General features: G+C 41.9%; 1 protein-coding gene across 2 annotated transcripts in view; it reads left to right on the top strand.

Moving 5' to 3' along the window:
* The window catches only part of BMPR1B (bone morphogenetic protein receptor type 1B), a 129,193-nt gene that overhangs the window by 92,684 nt on the left and 14,906 nt on the right, over positions 1-21,603 (top strand). For both annotated transcript variants that reach the window (XM_033160522.1, XM_033160521.1), the window contains 4 exons: positions 1,719-1,878; positions 12,401-12,503; positions 13,934-14,036; positions 19,108-19,204. In XM_033160522.1, the coding sequence (XP_033016413.1) occupies positions 1,719-1,878; positions 12,401-12,503; positions 13,934-14,036; positions 19,108-19,204 (463 nt within the window). The remainder of the gene's footprint in view (positions 1-1,718; positions 1,879-12,400; positions 12,504-13,933; positions 14,037-19,107; positions 19,205-21,603) is intronic.

The following is a 21,603-nucleotide window of genomic DNA, read 5'->3' as shown; positions in this document are numbered from 1 at the left end:
AGGCTGGTTAAAGGTTGAAAGCTGGAGAGAGGGTTAGAGTTCAGTGGTTGATTTCTGCTTGGATCCAGGGTTGCACCTATGGGAGAAGCAAGACCCTCTTGTAGTATTAATGGTGTGAACCCCTCCATTGTAGGCTCAGGTTGTATATAAACCATATATCATAAAGACACCACAGTCTCTGCTATGCCTCATTTTGAACAGGAAACACGGACCCTGAGTTAAGCGCCTGAACCCCTAGCATTCCAATTGCTAAATTGAGGATAGATTTTAAAAATAAAACTCCTAACCCCAAAATTTTCATTTTTAATATCTGACATAAGGTGCCTTTCTTAAGACCGCTTTCCGGTTTTATCATTCCATGAACTGTGGAGAAGTAGCTAGCCCGTGCCTTATTCAGCACATGATCGTTGCCAATGAAACTTTTATCAGTGAAACTTTTTATTTTACTGTCCCTCTCAGAACTGCTTTATACAGTAGGCTGTGGCTGTGGTTTCAGAGGGATAATTTATTGCACTTTCCTTCTGTGCTGCTGTTCTGTCACTGATTGGTTGCCAACAATATCCTGTGGAAATTCCTTTATCTGGTGCCTGAAAAATATAGGGAGTTAAAGCAGTTAATATTTCCCTTTCCCATAAAAGCAGTCATTTTTTAGGATGTAATTTGACTTGTTCAGATATAATCAGGCTGTTGATTGTGCTCTCATGCATTCAGCACTACAGCCGGGTACTTCCTGATATTGTATAATTGAAGGAAATACTTCAGTGACTGAAAATTGTTCAACAGTATGGTATTTTTTCAGGAATGCAATAATAATAATAATATTCTGTGTTAAGATTCCTGCATTGACCCTTGGGATCTCTTCCAACTCTACAATTCTGTGATAGGAGACAGTATCAATCACCATTGATTTAAATGGGAGATACTTAATTTCCAGTTAAAACTCTCCCATTTAATTTCACGGGACTTAAAACGTGTCTAACTTTGGCTGGACTTTGTCCCAAATTATTTTATTTACACATTATTGTATATTATTTATAACTTCTGCCTGGAACATTTTTAAAAGTTCACTGTTCATGAATAACAATGTAACTAAGTAATAAGAGCCAGAGAGGACTGTGTGTGTGTGTGTGTGTGTGTGTGTGTAGGAAGGGAGAGAGAGAGAGAGAGAGAGAGAGAGAATGAAAGAATGAAATTGCCCCAGAAGGTGGATAAATTTAGTTATAAAAGTATCATGGTTTGGATGAAAGAAGACTGGTATTTTTATTCTTCTTTACTATTAATATATTTTATTTAGCTCTGTTGCATCATGAGCCAGATGTCTGAAACCTCTGCCTAGAACATTTTTAAAAGTTCATTCTCTGTCCATGAATAACAATGTAACTCAGTCACAATCCTAGCTTTGTGCATATCTGCTGAAGAATAGGGGGACTTGGTTTTAAAAGGCTCTGTTCCACTGACCCAGAAAGTGAACATCTGTTGATGCTAAATTTCCCAGTCTAGGCTGGATTTTAAAATATTCTAATCCAAAAATAATCGAGAGAGCAAGAGAAAAAACTCCCCCCCCCACACACACACCCAGAAAGAAGTAGTATAAAAAAAATGCTTGGAGCCAAATTGTGGTTGCTGCTCGTAGGCTGAAGGTAATATCTTTCGGAAAACCGCCCTCAGCCATTCCTGCCCAGCGACTTACCTTTTATTTCATTCTGTTTCTTTTACAGCACACTTTCTAGACAGCAGGCCCTTGAGGAGTTCCGGGAAGGTGAACATGGAAACCAGGAAGGAAGACAGCGGGGGCACGGCAGCATCTCCTCCTCAGAAGAAGCTGTTTTGCCATTGCCATCACTACTGCCCCGAAGAGTCAAAAAACAACACCTGCAGGTGAGTGTGGGAATGATTAACCCGCAGAGTCTGCTGCCACACAATGTGGGGGTGGGGGGCATCCAAGAGCTACCTGGCTTAGATGGTTTTAGAAGACAGAGCCAGGAAGGAGAGATCTTTAAAATTCTGTTAGCCGTGATAGCTAATGGAAGGATCAGCGATATGATACTGGTGTACAAACTATGGGGAAAAGGGCTGTTGATGACATGGCCCACTTGTGGGCTTCCCAAAAGTATCTAGTTGGCCACTGTTGGAAAAAGGACAGTGGGCTATATTATGGTCTGAGGGCTTTCATGGAATCATAGAGTTGGAAGGGACCCTGAGGGTCATCCAGCCCAACCCCCTGCAGTGCAGGAATATGCAGTTGTCCCATACGGGGATCGAACCTGCATCCTTAGCCTTATTAGCACCACACACTAACCAACTGAGCTTTCCAGCTGATGAATGAATGAATCTTTTTTTGTCAGCCATCAGCCATAGCAATAAAACAACAATACGATATACAAAGAATAGAAATAAAAAGTCAATTATATAAAATACATTTTAGGGTTTTGAATCAATAGTCAAATACTGGATCTTACTCTGATTGCCCCAGCTAAAAGCCTTGCAACCTTTGCTGTCACCTGCTCATCTTGATCTGCCAACAGAAGGGACACTGTGGCAGTGGTTGGGTGACCTGGAATGGATAATAAAAGAGGGGTGATAATCTCATTCCTCAAGTCTTTATAAAGAGTGCAAGCCACCGATTCGGTACTGCCATCTCCACAGGGACATAAGTGTTTTTCATGTGGAATCTGTTGGAATTGTCCCTTAAGTACAGCCGAGGGAAATACATTCAATCTTGCAAAAGTAAAAGCACGTCTATATTTTCGAATTGCTATGTTATGCAGATAGGGTCCCAGAGAGTCGAAATGGGAAGGTGGAAAATAGTCATAACATGGGCAAAATTTCCTTATTGTGGCCAAGTTCTTCTGATGCTTGATATTATTTAGGCGCTGACAAATTAGACTGTTTGCTTTACTAAAACCCAAAGTGAGTAGCTGTTTTGGTGATAAACCACAAGAGTGAAGTTTTCGATAGACAATTCTAGTCCAGGCACTCTTGTGACAATCTTGCAGCACTAGGGATATTAGACTGGGGGGATTTGAGTTTAGGCAAAGCCAATAGTTAAGTGTTCTACACCAGATCCCTAATTCTACCGAGGGAAGATTAGCTTCTAGGTGCAATGATGCATTTGGGACACAGGGTGGTACAGAGAAAATTTGCCTTAAGAACTTTGATTGGACAACTTCGGTATATCTAAGGTGATGAAAGCTGGGTTTCCTGCACCAGCATTCCATGTATAATTCCTTCCATCCCCACCCCCACCCCCGTTATTAACTTTACACTTGTACTGGTTCCTTTTGGTGTTGCGCACTTCAGTCCAGTCTATAGCAGGCAGATTGGTGTTGCATGGTTCACTGTGTGTGTGTTTTTTGACTGTAAAGAACAGTTGTGGGGCTCTTCAGAATTGGACCCATGAGGACAAGAGTTAACCTTTTCCTCCCGTACAATAGCCTTAATGACTCCCCACTATGTCACTACTTGGCATGGGACAGAACATGCCATTGGGGGCAATGGCAGCTTCTTCCTTGCACTAAATGACAACTGGGGACAGTTTTTGTTTAGGCCTTGACACGGTCCCATTCATTATAATTTTGTCTCCACTATTCTAAGCTTTTATTTGTGAGTTTAAAAAATCAGCTGCTCATTTCCAAACTATACAGTTCAGAATTCACTACGGCTAGACTCCTACGTTCAGATAAATTTGGGTTGCCATTGTGCTTTAAACTGTTGATCACTTATTTCTGACCTCACCTTTCTAATGCCTTAAAAAAGCATTCACCGTTTTTTTTTTCTAGATCTCCTAGCACTTGCTAGCCCTCATGTAAGATAAGGTGGTAACCTTACCTATTCCTTTTGTGCTACTTCGTACTGAGTCTAGGGAATAAATACTCTGAAGAGTGCAAACATTAAAAGTTATCCAACTGCAAATATTTACTTGGTTACATAATACGCCTGGCTCTTTTCCAAGTGCCGCAAAGTGGCTTGGTAGTAATTTGGACCCCCAAATGGCTGCTTTGCACCTTGAATTTCAGAAGAAGGGTGATTTGTTTTGTGTGTGTGTGTGTATTTTGGGCTCAGTATGAATGACATGGGCTCTGGTAGCTTTCCAAGGCTGCGGTATTGGGTTTCCTTGTTACCTTACATCACCACAAAGGATATGTAAATACTGTCAGGGTATCTGAAGGAGGTGGCGGCTACGTGCACAGGTGTTTGGAAAACTGATTGATTAACAAGGACCTTTCTCCAGGAGAGGTGAAACCTTTTGAAAGGGTTCCCTAAACCTAGGCTTGTAAAGGTTATGTTAGCCCCTCCGCCTTTTGAAACTTTAACCGTCTCTGTGAATATGCCGTGCACCTGGGGAGTTCCAAATAGACATTTATTTGCCAGGCTTATATGAACATCTTTCTATAAGAAACCTTTGATGTTGTCAGAACACACAACGTACCCCCTCCCTTTAAAGAACTGAAATATATATAGTTCCAGTTACAGGTGGGTAGCCGTGTTGGTCTGCCATAGTCAAAACAAAATAAAAAATTCTTTCCAGTAGCACCTTAGAGACCAACTAAGTTTGTTCTTGGTATGCACACGAAAGCTCATATCAACAACCTCAGATATGCTGATGATACAACCTTGATGGCAGAAAGTGAGGAAGAATTAAAAAACCTTTTAATGAGGGTGAAAGAGGAGAGCACAAAATATGGTCTGAAGCTCAACATAAAAAAAAACTAAGATCATGGCCACTGGTCCCATCACCTCCTGGCAAATAAAAGGGGAAGAAATGGAGGCAGTGAGAGATTTCACTTTCTTGGGTTTCATGATCACTGCAAATGGTGACAGCAGTCACGAAATTAGAAGACGCCTGCTTCTTGGGAGAAAAGCAATGACAAACCTAGACAGCTTCTTAAAAAGCAAAGACATCACCCTGCCGACAAAGGACCGTATAGTAAAAGCTATAGTTTTCCCAGTAGTCATGTACGGAAGTGAGAGCTGGATCATAAAGAAGGCTGATTGCTGAAGAATTGATGCTTTTGAATTATGGTGCTGGAGGAGACTCTTGAGAGTCCCATGGACTGCAAAAAGATCAAACCTATCCATTCTCAAAGAAATCAGCCCTGAGTGCTCACTAGAAGGACAGATCCTGAAGTTGAGGCTCCAGTACTTTGGCCACCTCATGAGAAGAGAAGACTCCCTAGAAAAGACCCTGATGTTGGGAAAGATGGAGGGCACAAGGAGAAGGGGACGACAGAGGATGAGATGGTTGGACAGTGTTCTCGAAGCTACTAACATGAGTTTGGCCAAACTGCGAGAACAACAATATAACCTATGAGTGGGAATGGTTTAGGTTGCAGTTTTAATCCTGCTTACCTGGGAGTAAGCCCCCAGTGAGTTCAATAGAACTTACTTCTGAGTAGATGTGGTTAGGATTCCCTTGTTAGATCTTATACACATCCAGCTTTACATTGGATTTACTGATACAACAATATGTAAGAGGTATAGATTCAGGTCAAAAGTGCCTGGTCTGACGAAAGGTTTTTCATCTAAGGAACGTGGAAAACTGAACCGTAAGAGCTAATTTAAAAATGGTGGAAAGTAAGAGTGGGGAACCTGTGGCCATCCAGATGTTGTTGGACTCCCAACTCTCATCAACTCAAGCCAGGATGAAAGCTGAAGTCTAACAACTTCTGAAGGACCACATTTCTCACCCTTGGTTTAAAGAACATATAATTCCAGATCTAAACTATCAACCTCATATCCTGAATGCACAGCTGTGTAGAAGAAATATTCATTCTCTCCCCATCCTGATATCCTGTAAGTATTTTGCAAATTAAGGTAGTGTTACTGGTATATATTGTAGAGTAGAGGATTTCTGAATTACAGCATTGGTTCATAATTGCTTGAAACTGAGAGCTGGTTCAAACATTCAAGGGCAAATTTGTGAAATATATGGTGCACAATGGTATATCAAAGCACAATAAACAAAAAAACACCATAAAACAATACAAAATAACCATTAAAATGGCTGACCAAAGATCCTAATTCATTTACATGAATGTGTGAATAGTAAGAACATGAGAAGACCCATGTCTGATCAGGTCAAACGACTACCTAGTCCTTCATTGTCAACCAGATTCCTATTAGAAACTGCAATCAGGACCTTAGTGTAACATCACTTGTCGGTTTGAACCCCACATTGGGTGAAAGATTCCTGAATTGCAGGGGGCTAGACTAGATGATCCTCATGAACCCTTCCAGCTCTATGGGTCAAGATTCCCAGTAATTGATATTCAGAGGCATGCTGCCTCTGATATTTGAGGTTGGACACAGCCATCATGGCTAGTATAAGTATGTTAGGGGAAATTCCTCCTGAGATTCCGTTTGAATATCTGGGCTGGGAAAGGCGTTCTTTGACCAAATTTAGTAGTTAAGGTGCTGTGACTTGTACAAAAAGTGGGCCCTTCTCCAGTAAAGACATCTGCTTAAACAGCTGCAAAGTGGCTGGCCCACTTCCTTTTCTTTTGACATTTAGTAAAGGTCTGCATTAAGATCAGCTCCTTGGACTGGGCAATCTTTAATTAAAAGCATCTTTGACAGCAACGTCTCTCAGCATTTCCGTTACAAACCACATTTTTTTCAGGTGTTTTCCTTGGCTGTAAAAATTCACTCTCGGCTGAGAAACATGACACACCAAACCTCTGCTTTCTTAATTATCTCACCCAAAAGCTGCGCTGTAATAGAACATGATGCAAAATATGGGTTGAGGTTTAAGTAACATGTTTATATTTTGTCTCTTCCCCACTTGCTCTCTTGAAGCTAAAAAAAGTGTGGGCATTTTTTAATTTGAAGATCAGGCAGTTTAGATACAACAGTCCTATAAACCATGATTTGTGAATGACCTCATATCTCTCCTCCCCTCCTGTCTCATCCTGGTTGCATATCCTAGCTCACTTGCTGGATCATCACCCTGTCGTGGTGAGTGGGCTTGCACGTTCCTATGATCCTTGTGAGCGAAGCCCCCAGGAGTCTTGTACTCCCAAGGTGGTAAGGTCAAGGGGGAAAAGCTAGACAAAGAATGATCCAAGAAGTCCTCAACAGCAGAACACGCAGAAGGTAACAAGCAGTATGTTACAACTGTTGTGAAAGCAGATGAAGGCTGCAGCAGATAAGAATCTACCTGCCGTCATGACACTCATGCCATCGGAATAGATCCCTTCTGTGAAGACTGTGCATGGGAAAATTTGAGGCTAAGAGGAAATATGATAGCTATTGTCAAATATCTCAGGGGCTGCCAGGAAGATGGAGCAAGCTTGTTCTCTCCTGCTCCTGCTTTCTTAAGTTACAAGAAAGGGGATTCCAACTAAACATTATGCAAAGCTTTTGGTCAGTAAGAGATGTTCAACAGTGGATCAGACTTCCACTAGAGGTGGTGGGCTCTCTGTCACTAGATGTTTTTAAGCAGAGGTTGGATGGCCACCTGCCATGGATGCTTTAGTTGAGATTCCTGCATTGCAGGGGTTTGGACTAGATGACTCACAGGATCCCTTCCTACTCTACAGTTCTATGATTTGAAGCTCCTGCCTGACTTTATCTGCACTAAAAACACTGCAGTTCAGAGATGCTTATCATTGGTGGATTTCTGCCCAGCATTTGTTTCTCTCTTTGCGCTGCTTCAGGGGCTTACAGTCATGTGCCCTTCACTTGTTCTGCACCATAGATCTCATCACCCCTGAGTATTGACCATGATGGGTGAAGCTGACGGAAATTGTAGTCTAGGGCATCTGTGTGATACCTGATTACCTACTCCTGTTTCTTCTTCCAATACAGAGGTGCCTCGGTTTACGAACTTAATCCGTTCCGGAAGTCCGTTATTAAACCGAAACCATTCTTAAACCGAGGCGCACTTTCCTTAATGGGGCTTCTGGCTGCCGGTGCCCTTCCACCATTTGGATTCCATTCTTAGAGAAGACTCAACATTACTCCAGCAAAGACTATTGTTAGAGCTTCAATCACTTCAGCAAGAGTCATAGACAAGTTTTCCCAGATTGGAACTGTGGTAGCTAATTGTTTTTTGAACCCATTGGATGGCAAAGATGGAAAAAATGAAGATTTAGAGGAAACCTTTGAAGAAGAGGATTGGCAAGCGGAAAAACAAGGAAAGCTCCCTAGGCGTGAGAGGCTGGGAGCCTACAGACTGGACAGAATAGAGAGTGCTAGGGGTGTGAGCCCTAGTGCTCAAGATCAACAACTATGGAAAATGCAATATGTTGCCGAGAATGAAGAAGATGTTGCTAGTGTAACTACCTACCAAGAAGAAAGTTACAATCTGGAAAAGAAGAAGTTACAACGAAGAATATTAAGTTTAAAGCTGGACATGATGGAAATAATAGAATTACAAGAAGGAGCTGGAAAGGGTGGATTTTTTTTGGGGGGGGGAACTTGTGGGGGAGGGAAAGGGAAAAGGCAAGGGTTGAGATGGACAGAAGGGGTGTGGGGTAAAGGATGAATTTGTAAAGGGGCTATGGAAAGAAGGCTGATCACGGAACTCCGAAACCAGAGGGAAAACGGTATATGAGAATTAGAATAAATATTTAGGATTTTGTTAAGATGTGATGTATTAATAGGTGAAATTGGAATCAGTTGTTATATAGGCTACAGTATTAGAAGTTAAGTTAAGAGAGGATATAAGAGGTTGAGTTATGGAATGTAATGTTTAGTTTGACAAGAATAAGATTTGAGATTTGAGGTTTATGGCTGTAAGATTAAGATTAGTTGTGAGAAATAAGATTTTATAATGTTACAAAGTTACTAAAGAAGATTAGAAATGAATGCAGAAGAGAGGACGTGAGGATGTCCCAAACTAAGGATTATAAAGAGGATAAGGATGGATAAATGTGTTTTGTTTGTGTGTATTTTGTTTTGTTGGTTTTTGTAGTGTTTGTATCTTGTGTATGTTTATTATTAAAATCCAATAAATTCTTATTAAAAAAAAAAGGATTCCATTCTTAGACCGAGGTAATGTTCACAAACCTGGACACTACTTCCAGTTTTGCAGAGTTCGTAAACCAAATCGTTCATAAACAGGACTGTTCTTAAACCGAAGTACCACTGTATTGTGAAAGTCCTTATCTCTCTCCTCTTGGAGAAGCTCATTGTCAAAACTTCATTGGCAACCATTAGTTGATTGTGTCATTCATTGTTTGTTTTTGGGGTTTTGGGTTTTTTTTAAAAAAAGAAGTTAATTGTTATGCATTGTTTTTCGCTGTATCCCTCAATTATCCTTACTCGTTGATATGGATGAATGGCACCATGCAATTAAACAAAATGTAACATAATATAATATCCCACCCTAATGGATGCCTTTCTGTCTCTTCTTGGCAGTGCTTCCTATCATTCTTTTCCTGAGCCTGAGCAATGAAGTCATAATGGTTGGTACCCAGAAGGACAATTGTCTTACTCGAATTACCCAAATACATTGCATTAGAGCACAGTAGGAGTAATTAGGAATTGCCTACTTCTTTGCGCTACATAAATCGATAATGTTTCAGAAAAGGTCAGTTGTACCAAAACTGCAAATACACCATACATTTAAGCACACCTCCCTCAAAAAAGAAAAGGATCCTGGGAATGGCGGTATACCTCTCACGGAGCTACAGTTCCCAACACCTTTAACACAACACAGGGTGCCCGCCCTGTGGAACGCCCTCCCATCAGATGTCAAAGAAATTAACAACTATCTGACCTTTAGAAGACATCTGAAGGCAGCCCTGTTTAGGGAACTTTTTAATGATTGATGTTTTAATGTATTTTTACTCTTTTGTTGGAAGCCGCCCAGAGTGGAAACCCATCCAGATGGGCAGGGTATAAATAAATTATTATTATTATTATTATTATTATTATTATTATTATTATTATTAACAAACTACAGTCCTCACAATTCTTTGGTGGGTGCAAATGTGCTTTGAATGTATGGTGTGTGTGTGTGTGTAGCTTAAGTTTTCAGGATTCAAATATTTAAGGTATCAGTCTTGGGAATCTGGTTATACAGATATTTTGCCCATCCTTGGACGTAACTGACTGGGGTTTCCCCAGCTGCTCTCTCACTCCCCCTACTCCCCTGCCCACCCCATTTTTGGCTTCACATTTCTGGTTTTAAAAATTTGGTTTTTAATTTCAAGTGACGAAACATACCCAAAACAGGACTTAGTAGTTGTACAGAAAAGAAATAAAAACAGCAGCTGGAGCTGTAAAGGACTTTTGATTAGTCTGAGTTTGTATAATCCCACTGGTTTAGATTCTTAGGTATATTCACTCCCGGGTCTTGCAGAGTTTTAAAGTTGGTCTTGCAGAGTTTCAGGCCAGTTGTCTTGTGCCAATGCTGTTGTAGGTTTGATGGGATGTGTGTATCGGAATTGATCTTAAGATTTGGTGAAGTTAACAGTGAACCCAGATATCTTGCCATATATAGCAAGTTGATCCATAACAGCAGGTAATGAGGTTTCAGGATCAGAAAGGAATAGTGCAACATCATTTGTGAACATATTGATAAGATGCCCCCCCCCAAAAAAAAATAATTCAAAAACTTTAACATCATCACCTGCTTTCAGTGTGCCAGCTGCTCTCCTAGTCGCTGTTCCTGCAAGAGGAGATGTGGAAGTTTAAGATTAAAAAATTACCAACATTGTAGTAAACGCAAGGAATGTTTTATTTTTGTGGCTCAAGAACAGCAACTGAAGTATGGTATTACCTTGAAGAAGGAGGATAATCTTTTCAGGAGGAAACTCAGAAAACAGGCATCCCTAAAATGTAGCTAGGGGTGACATTATTAAAAACAACAACAACTAACCTTTATATTCCCACCCTTCACCACACCCATTAAAACTGCAATCCTGTGTACCAGGTGGTTGTCCTTTCCAGGTGGTTGTCCTTTCAATTTGACTTAATAGGATTTCCTTTGGAATAAATGGAACAGGATTTGGATACAACTGTCCTTGTGGGTGCATTGTTGTTATTATTACTATTACTACTACAATTTATTGCTCGTCCTTTACTCCAATGTACCAACAAAATAAAAAATTCCTTCCAGTAGCACCTTAGAGACCGACTAAGTTTGTTCTTGGTATGAGCTTTTGTGTGCATGCACACTTCTTCAGGTGCTACCGGGAGGATTTTTTTAAAAAAAATTATTTTGTGTTGACTATGGCAGACCAACACGGCTACCTACCTGTAACTGGTCCAATGTACCAGGAAGGGTTACAGCAATTAAAACACAGAGAAAAGGTTTGTTCACACATTACACAGACCACGGGTAAAAGCTGTCTCTACACATGTAAAGAGTCTACACTTGTTGATCTGTACAACTGTGTCCACAGGGGCACAGATTGTACACTTGAATGCAGTATTTGGAAGCCCTTAATATTAGCCATTCTGGACCTACATTTTATTTTATTGATGCATATGCCACTGTGTCCCAGTAATTAATATGTATGCTTGAAATGCCTAGCATAATCAGACCTCCACAAATCTTGCTGCTCACCAATCTTAACATGAAGAACACAAGGGATCTCCTCTCCTCTGAATTGCAGAGATAGATAGAGAGAAAGATATGTGGTTGCATTTTGGAGCAGGTCAATGTGTATTCATTTCCTTAATATTTATTCTCAAAAATATACCCTGTAAAATATTTAAGGCAACTTAAAATAGGAATAAAAAAACAACAACGGAACATGAGAACTGCAACAATACCAAAAGGACATCATAATGAGACAAAAGCAATCGCAGCAGAAAGATATGTTAAAAAGATGTTACTCTGCAAAATGTTTTTTTCGGGGGGGGGAACAACAACACTTTTTCTTCCCATCTAAAAATAACCAGCAATGAGGCCATGCAGATCTCCCAAAGGAAGCAGTAATGCTCCAGAAAACTTCTGCCTGCTCCAAAGGTCATCACAAGAAGAAAATGCCTTTGCCCAGGTCCTCTGGCATTTGAAGGGACCTGTCATGCTCATTCTGCAGCCTCTCCACAAACCAGTAGCTCAAAATGGCTTTTGACAGCACTTCATCAAACGATCACATGTTGTACTGGGCTTTGGAGCAGACAGAAATAGCACAAGTACTGCTTGCTGTTTCTGCCTGGTCCAAAACCCATGACTGTGACACCCATACAGCCATATACCTTCAAAGTCCTCTACGTATTCCAGAGGTCTCAGGAAAGGGGAAGGGCCAGTGGTGACCACAAATAATGTCTTACTTTATAGCATGCACCTTGCAGTATGCCATTTAAATCTAAGAAAGCTTGGGATGATTTCCATTTAATGATTTTCATAGCAGGGTAATCTGCGAATTGCAAGCAAGACACAGGAAGCTAATAGTAATAAGTTTCTGATCAAATACATTTCTTTCTTTTCTTTCCCCACATTCAGTACTGATGGCTTTTGTTTTGCCATGGTAGAAGATGAAGACTCTGGAGGGCAGACTTTCACCACAGGCTGTATCGGGTTAGAGGGTTCTGACTTCCAGTGCCGGGTAAGAATATATTCTGAACTAGATTTGGTCTTTTGATAGTCTTAGCTGGGAGTCAAGCTTAGGTCAAGGGTAGCCAATGTGCCCTTCAGATGTTGTTGGACTGCAGCTTCCGTCAGCCTCAACCAGTGCTCAAAGATGATGGAAGTTGCAATGAAGCATCTGCTGGGCACCATGCTGGTACCCTAACTTTACAGATAGTTAGGAATGGAGATATATATTCTGTTGCCTTCCTCCTCCAGGGGAGTTAGAATGCAGGTCAGGCTGTGAATATCTTTGTAAGTCTTCCCAGTGGTCCATAACACAGGCAAGCAGAAGTCAACAGAGCACTAACAGATCAGAAAGCCCAGCAGTAATCCTCATTTTACCATCTTTCTTGGAAGTAGAGTCCTATCACAAGCAATGGGACCCACTTTGAGATACAGTGTTTAAGAATGGGCTCATAATGTTTCTGTGCTACTTATTTAAATGCCCATCTCAAGAGCTCAGGTGCAATATTTAGTGCACAACCATATGCCTGTTTACTCAGAAGTAAGTCCACTGTATTAAGAGAGGCTTACTCCTTAGTAAGATGTTCAGGACTGCTGCCTTAATGCTTTAAATGAAGGTGAAGTATGAAATGTAATCAGGGGTGAGCCTGCATGATGGTTTGTATACAGGAGTTTCCTGCTCCTAGCCCCCTTTCTCCACGACATAGAATGCTGCCATTGTACCAGGTCAGACAATTTTCAGGTCACCCAAGACATTTGTCCCTACCTCTGTGTTCCCATATTGCTACCCTGTGACAACTTGCCCGCATACTGATTGCTCTAAGAAAAATGAAGAGGAGTTTTCTAGATGCTAATAGTTTGCAGGACTGGATACAGACCTATGTTGTCACCCCTCATATGAAGTCCCCTTCTGCATTAGGCTCAGAGGTAATATATACGTTCACAAAACCCACGCAGTAGTGTACCATTTCAGGTTAAAAACAGTATATTTGAATTCTTGTTCACTTGAAAAACAACAGCAACACCTTCTGTGAACATAGAAAGATAGCAGAGAAAGGAGGAGGCTACAGCTATTGTCCCTTACATGCTCGTTTTCCTTGTGCAGGGCTTTTTCTGTAGGCATTCAGTAATGGATTTCCCCCACTTATATTCTGAAGTTGTCTTAAGCCTAGAAGAACAATACTATTTGCTTTCTCTAAATATTGAGAACCCAGATTTAAACTTTGCCCTCCATCGAAAAACAAAATGGTAAAAACTACATCGGTTTATTAAACTGTATCTAGGTCTAGATTGTTATATAGTTTAAAAGGACTTGTCATCTAGGTTTTTTAAAAGTACATTAAGGTGTTAGCACTTGCATGGCTTTTCACATCTGAAAGCTTTCAGCGTTTCTAATGCCTTTTGGATGTGAACAAAGCTGCTCATAACTATTATCCGTTGCAGGACACGCCACTGTCCCAACCGAGAAGATTAATTGAATGCTGCACAGATCAGGATTACTGTAACAAAGATCTTCACCCTACGCTGCCACCACTGATAAAAGGAGGTAACAGAAGAGGGAAATCTTTCATTTCTAATCTGCCTATTGCTATTCTTTCTAGAAAACCAAAAATGCAGATAACATTTTCAGTGCCAGTGGCAACATTTGCAGTGTAAGCATTCTGGGTGCACTGCTTGCTCATCCAGCTAAAACATTTCTAAGATGGGTTTCCGATGAAAAAAAGATTTGTTGATGCTTCAGAGTCAAGAAAAAAAATATCATTCCATTATATATCCTAAAAGCACAATATTTGTTTCTATCCAGTTATTTTATTGGTTAATGGGCTTGGATTTGAGTTTCTCAAAGCAGAATCCATTTTCTAATTCTGATTGAAGCTTTTTTACCTCGAAGTAGACATTTCCCCCTGAAAACATTTTCAACTGTGTGAAATTTTATCTCTTAAAAAATCCTATTTGGGGCCTTTTTTCCATTAACTTGATAGATAGATAGCGATGTGTGGTTTTCTCTCTCTCTCTCTCTCTCTCTCTCTCTCTCTCTCTCTCTCTCTCTCTCATAATACTAGAAGCCAGGGCCCATGCAATGAAGATGAATGGTGGAAGATTCAGGTTTTGTATGCTACCTCTAGGATCAGAGGAAGTATGGCTCTGAATCCTGGTTGCTGCAAAACAACAGCAGGAGAGCGCTACGGACCTCATACCCTGCATCTGAGCTTCCCATGTGCATCTGGACTAGATAGGCCTTTGGTCTGATCCAGCATGGCTCTTAAGTTCTTGTTGCTTAAGTTGCTGCATTAGAACTGTTTTGAGTGTTATGCCTCCCTGCCCCCAGCAATTCTGCTTCTTCCTCCCTCCTGGCTCACCTATATTCATCATCTACCCAATCAGGAATCATTCAGCAAACGGGTTGATGTCTCAATGCTTCATAGCCAATCAGATTTGACTGCCCAGTGACATATGTGAGGGCTAAGTAAGGCTGCAGTTTTAACCCCTCTTATATGGTGCTGGAGGAGACTCTTGAGAGTCCCATGGACTGCAAGAAGATCAAACCTATCTATTCTCAAGGAAATTGGCCCTGAGTGCTCACTAGAAGGACAGATCCTGAAGTTGAGGCTCCAGTACTTTGGCCACCTCATGAGAAGAGAAGACTCCCTAGAAAAGACCCTGATGTTGGGAAAGATGGAGGGCACAAGGAGAAGGGGACAACAGAGGATGAGATGGTTGGACAGTGTTCTCGAAGCTACTAACATGAGTTTGGCCAAACTGCGGGAGGCAGTGAAGGATAGGCGTGCCTGGCGTGCTCTGGTCCATAGGGTCACGAAGAGTCGGACACGACTGAACAACAACAACAATATGGGAGTAATCCCCATTCAATTCAGTGGGACTTGCTTTTGAGCAGACAGCATTGGAAAATGACGTTTCTGGTTCGAGTGCTATAACTGGTGTACTGATCAGGTTAGTGGAGACAGGAATACTTAATTGTAGCCCTCCAGTTGGGACCTTCCAGCAAAGAAGCTGAAGTTGGTGATTGTTTGGAATCACCTAAAGATGGGGGTAGGTCTGAGGTCTCTTAAGTCTCCATCAAATTCAGTAGCTAAACAAGTAAATGACATCTATCAAGATTGGAACATGACCTTCGGCCCCAATATGAATGCTTAGGAGATGGAAGTGTCATATGGAGGCATAGTGCATAAAAGCATAGGGGCATTGATAAAGTTCTATTACAATAAGGGAAGGCAGGTGGTTGAAGCTGCCCTAAAGATATTTGGTAGCAAAATGCTTTCCCAAATGCTCCGGGGTGTTGAAATTTAGGGTTCTGATTAGAACTCCATTCAAGTTTTGGAAGCAGTGCAGAATATTTTTTGCAGAAGGTATATTCTCTACCATCAAGAGTATCAGCATCACTTTTTTTTTTGTAGAGAACCCTGGTGGCAAACAATTAAGGCAGCAGCAGTCTGCGCTCAGTTAAAGTATATTTAAGAAATTGCTACTACGCCTATTGAGCATTTTCCAGCCCTGTACTATATGGAATTGGGCGATAAACAACTCTGGAAAGCAGCTTGTCAAGACTATTACTATTTCCCAGAACTGAGCTCTGCTTTGACCTTGAAGAAGTGTCAACTAAGGGATTGGCTCCTCTGGATAGAATCCAGAAGGAACATGCAACTAATTAGAAACTCCAAAATATTTCCCCTTGGTTGGAGCAGACATGGTTAGGATTGCAACTTACATTAATAAATGCCCAATTTCTCAAGGAATGTTGACAAATTGCCATAAAGAGGACACTTTCAGCACTGCTACTGGTGTTAACAAAAGCCAGTAGTAGTTTTGGCTCATTTCTGCATAAATTCAAGACAGGCAACTGTCCAAGAAAACATACGAAGAAAATCTCATTGTCACCCTTTCCCTTATTTTGGAAACTACCTTACCAAAAACTGTTTTCTAACACAAGTGTCTTTCTGTGGGCATTCTGTGAAAAAACAGAATAGATGTTGCTTCTGATTCAGGAGTCATATGTCTAGGGTCACATCTCAGGGGATGCTAAGGTCTAAGGAGGTCTTCCAGCTGTAGGTCAGAGGTGGTTGAACTACAAATTAACCCAGGCACAGAGGTGATGTCAGCAAAAGCAGGGACATTGTTCACTGGGAGTTCTTTTCTATGCCTTGAATGTGCTAGAAAGGGAAAGGATAGTTTTCAAAAATATATATGAAAGGAACAATGGAGTTCTGTGGAGTTGGATATTTCAGAATGAGGAGTTAAAGCTAACCCGTCCTGAGAGCAACGAAAGTCTTAGCATGTAAGAAGGAATATAAACCCACAACAACAATTCGGCTACACTCGCTGCTCACTATTCTGAATAGCTTCCATGCCCAGTAAATAAAATAAAAACATCCTGATGAGTACAAGAAGACCCTGTGCTGCGCAGGCAGTCTGCTTATTAAGAAAGCAGGAAAAATAATCAGATCCCAATATAACATTGCCATTTTAAACAATAAAAAATATATTACTGGAAACCCCAATGAAAAGGCAGACTGCAGGGAGATGAGAGGAGAGATCCGTCTTTACTGATTTAACGCCCTTATAAGCAGAAGTGTTGGTGCCACCATGTCTGGCTTGCAGTCTCTATAGCTGGTGATTGAATGAGCTGGGCAGTGATGACTGAGGAAAGGATGGGGTTTGATATGTGTACTGCATCCCAAGAGTCCTGGCCCCAGGTTGCGGCTGCTGCTGCTGCGGTAAGCCCTGTGCACATTGTGAACCTGGGGGAAGATGTAGCAAAGGGCCCCCAGTACACCAGGAAGTTCTCCTTGCTGAAACCGAGTAGGAATTGCAAGAGGGAAGCTCCTATTGCTATTGCTGGGGCTTGCCCCACCAACATCTCGCAAGTAAAAATTAAAAGTCCTTCTCCAGTTTTCCACAGCTGCTTAGCACGATTAGAAGCAATGACTGGCAGAGCTGAGTGTATGTGTACATACAATGCATGCAGTCTACAGCAGGGGTAGCCAACGCCGTGCCCTCTAGGTGGTGTGGACTGTCAAAAGTGTTCTAATAGTGCTGTAAGTGTATGGATCTGAAAATCAGATTTGTGTTTCCAGGCACAAACCACTCCTATTCTCAGCTGTGTGGTATCCTTCTCTCATCTTCAAGCCTTCCTTATCCCTTTGCAGACATACTGGAACATGTTTACAACTATTACAAGCCACGTGCATTGGAGATAAATGGCTTGCAAAAGTATAGGCCTGATTAACAATGAAAACGGAGCGTTTGCTTCCCTGCCTGGCTTGCCCCCAGTAGCAGCCTCTTCCTTCATAGCGACAAGTGATATCCCTGGCGGATTCTCAGTTTCCCGTCCCCCTTATTCGTAGCGATGGCTCAGGTACAAATCTGCTGGCCTAGCGAGAATACAGCACGCTAGTGTTTTCCCGGCTGCCAGTGTCTCCTTACAAAAGGGATTACAAAAAGTGACGGCAGTGTCTTGAATGTTTATGCCACTAATGCGCTAGTAGCAGGTAATGTTAGGTTAAAACACTGAGCCTGGTGCTAACAGGAGATACATTGTTTGCCAGCCTCTTGCATTAGGAGCAAGCGAGAAGGAAAACGCCACTGTTCAGTGGCCAAAATAGAAGAAGAAACCAGAGCTTGGAAATAAAATAAAAGTGTATAGTGGAAAGCTGAGAGTCCCCATGGAACTTCCCTTTCGCATCACTCTAGTAAACCTGAAATGCAATAGCCCCTGTTCCAGGAGAGATCAATCAGAATAGAGTTCTCACAGCTTATGCCCTGCTCATCCTTATCTTGGAAGATAGATCCTGCTTCTGATCCCAAGTCACCAGACGCAACGTCGGATATGTTAGCGCGTTGTGGATATAGAAATTCACACCCGTAGCGGAGAAGGTTGCTTTCCCAGAATATCTCGGTGCCTTGATCCACATAAGTGGATGCTGGCAAATTTCGGAAATTGGAATGCTTGTGTCCCTGTGCATCTGTGTTTGGCATACACAATTCCACAGCAGGAGCAGCTGTGGCAGGGGAGCCATCCTCTCTAGACAGTGGCTTTGCTGCTATTTACTGGAACAGCATAGAGATTTGTGGGCACACCAGCAATGCTATTCTGCGGCTCCTGCTGGTGTCCTTGCATAGCCTTGACCTTGCCACTGCTCTGACCTGCTCCTGCACCATCTCACATGCTGTGCTGGCCTCTCCTGGCAGTTAGCAAACTTTTAAGGTACTCCAGGCCAGACTGGACCCTTTCCGAGTTTCTGCTGTTGGACGATGGCTGTTCATTTTCATTTATCTTTAAATATACCTTATTTTTCCGTGTATAAGACTAGTGGTTTTTTTTTAACCAAAAAATTAGGTTTAAAATTGGGGCTCATCTTACGCACGGGTATTGCTGAGTGGTGTTTTCTTAATCTGGAGTACCCCAAAATAGGGGGCATCTTATACATGGGGACGTCTTATACACGGAGAAATACGGTATATATATCCTTAGCTTTGTTTTTATCATGCTTGCAAGCCACCTCAAACGCTTGGGAGGGAGAGGGAGAAGGTGTAAGTGGCTTAAGGGAGATAAATGCAGTTATTACCTACCTGCTAAAAGTGCTTTTGTTTTGTTTCAGGTTTGGATGAGGGAAATGTCCATCACAAGGCCTTACTGATTTCAGTGACTGTCTGTAGTGTCCTCCTAGTGCTTATCATCATATTCTGTTACTTCAGGTACGGTCCAGAAAAGCTTGTGTTTTTTATTATTATTTCCTGGTAGCTATTTCTTTCTGCCATTCATATTTCAAGCTTCTGATCTATACAGATGCAGTGATTGGTTTGGAGATTTTTTTTAAAAAATCCTATGTATCCTAGTAATGTTGAGATTACAAAAATGTTACTGGGAGTACTGGTGGTGCGAATGAGCTTTGTTATCACAGGCCACATTCATATGGCAGTTTATTCATTTTTCAAGAAATATCCCTAACTGTTAATTTCCACATTATATTTGAGCTTCCACATGACGTAAAAGCCACTTTCGGAACTATACTGGAAGTTTAGCAGTAGTTTCCGTGTTACTTGCAAGTTTGTTTCCCCCTGCCCCCTGGAAGCAAATAGCACGGAGATGAGCACTAAACTTCCACTGTATTCCACTATAGTTCCAGAAGAGACTTTTATGTCTTGCTAAAGCTTAAATCTAATGAAGAATTTAACAGTTAGGGAAAAATCATGAAAGCGCATATGGTCTTCAGCACAGACTGAGTTTCCAGTGGGAGGTAATGCAGAAAAGAAAAGTGAATGACAATGGACTTGGAGTGGTATTTCAAGTAAAGCAAGGATAGCCAATTTAGCAAGTGCTAAGTTTGTTTGTTTATTTGTTTGTTTAATGCATTTATGCCCCCTCTTTTCTCCAAGGTGCCCAAGTTGGTGTACATAGTGATGTAGGTTAGGCTGAGAGACAGTGACAGGGGCCGACTTTGGTTTTGCTGATCTTAGTGGCAGCCCTGTGTGAGGCCAAAATTTGCCCCCCACCCCGCGTCTCACCTTCTGTTCTGCTCAGTTCACAACATCACCTTGCAGCAACACCTACAGTGAGGGGGGAAAGTATTTGATCCCCTGCTAAATTTGCCCGTTTGCCCTCTAATGAAGAAATGACCAGTCCATAATTTTCATGGTAGGTTTATTGTAGCTGTGAGAGACAGAATAGCAAAAGGAAAACCCCCAGAAACCCAGAAGACAAAATTCAGAGATTGATGTGCATTATAATGAGTGAAAGAAGTATTTGATCCCCTATCAACTAGCCAGATGTCAGGCTACCTGGTATCTTCACTGTATGTAACGAGCTGGATTAGAAGCCCCTGCTGTAAGGGAGAGGTCTTACCTGTAATCCTAGCTCGTTACAGTACCTGTACAAAAGACACCTGTTGACAGAAGCAATCAATGCAGCAGATTCCAAACTAGCCACCATGACCAAGACCAAAGAGGTGTCTAAGGATGTCAGGGACAAGATTGTAGACCTGCACAAGGCTGGACTGGGCTACAAGATTATTGCCAAGCAGCTTGGTGAGAAGGTGACAGCAGTTGGTGCAATAATTCGCAAATGAAAGAAACACAAAATAACTGTCAACCTCCCTTGGTCTGGGGCCCCATGCAAGATCTCACCTCGTGGAGTTGCAGTGATCATGAGAACGGTGATGAAGCAGCCCAGAACTACACGGGGTGAACTTGTCAGTGATCTGAGGGCAGCTGGGACCATAGTCACCATGAAAACAGTTGGTAACACACTACGCCGTGAAGGACTGAGATCTTGCAGAGCCCGCAAGGTCCCCTTGCTCAAGACAGCACATGTACAGGCCCATTTGCAGTTTGCCAATGCACATCTGAATGACCCAGAGGAGAACTGGATGAAAGTGTTGTGGTCAGATGAGACCAAAATCGAGCTCTTTGGCATCAATGCAAGTCACTGTGTTTGGAGGAGGAATGCTGCCTACAACCCCAAGAACACCATCCCCACCGTCAAACATGGAGTGGGACATAATATGCTTTGGGGGTGTTTTTCTGCTAAGGGGGACAGGACACTTTCACCGCATCGAAGGGACGATGGATGGGACCATGTATCGTCAAATCTTGGGTGAGCACCTCCTTCTCTCAGCCAAGGCATTGAAAAAGGGTTGAGGATGGTTATTCCAGCATGACAGTGACCCAAAACACACGGCCAAGGCAACAACGGAGTGGCTCAAGAAGAAGCACATTAAGGTGCTGGAATGGCCTAGCCAGTCTCCAGACCTTAATCCCATCGAAAATCTGTGGAGGGAGCTGAAGGTTTGAGTAGCTACATATCAGCCTCAAAAATCTTACTGACTTGGAGAGGATCTGCAAAGAGGAGTGGGACAAAATACCTCCTGAGATGTGTGCAAACCTGGTGGCCACCTACAAGAAACATCTAACCTCTGTAATTGCCACAAACAATGAGAAGTACCACAGTGGTGCTAAACAGCAAAAGTAACAACAAAACCACTGCACATCGGCTCTGTAATTGCCAACCAGGGTTTTGCCACCAAGTACTAAGTCATCTTTTGCAAAGGGATCAAATACTTATTTCACTCATTATAATGCACATCAATCTCTGACTT

The sequence above is a fragment of the Lacerta agilis genome, chromosome 9 (genome assembly GCF_009819535.1).
Source record: "Lacerta agilis isolate rLacAgi1 chromosome 9, rLacAgi1.pri, whole genome shotgun sequence".
NCBI classification, from domain to species: Eukaryota; Metazoa; Chordata; class Lepidosauria; order Squamata; family Lacertidae; genus Lacerta; species Lacerta agilis.
This window is presented reverse-complemented; position numbering and strand designations above follow the sequence as displayed.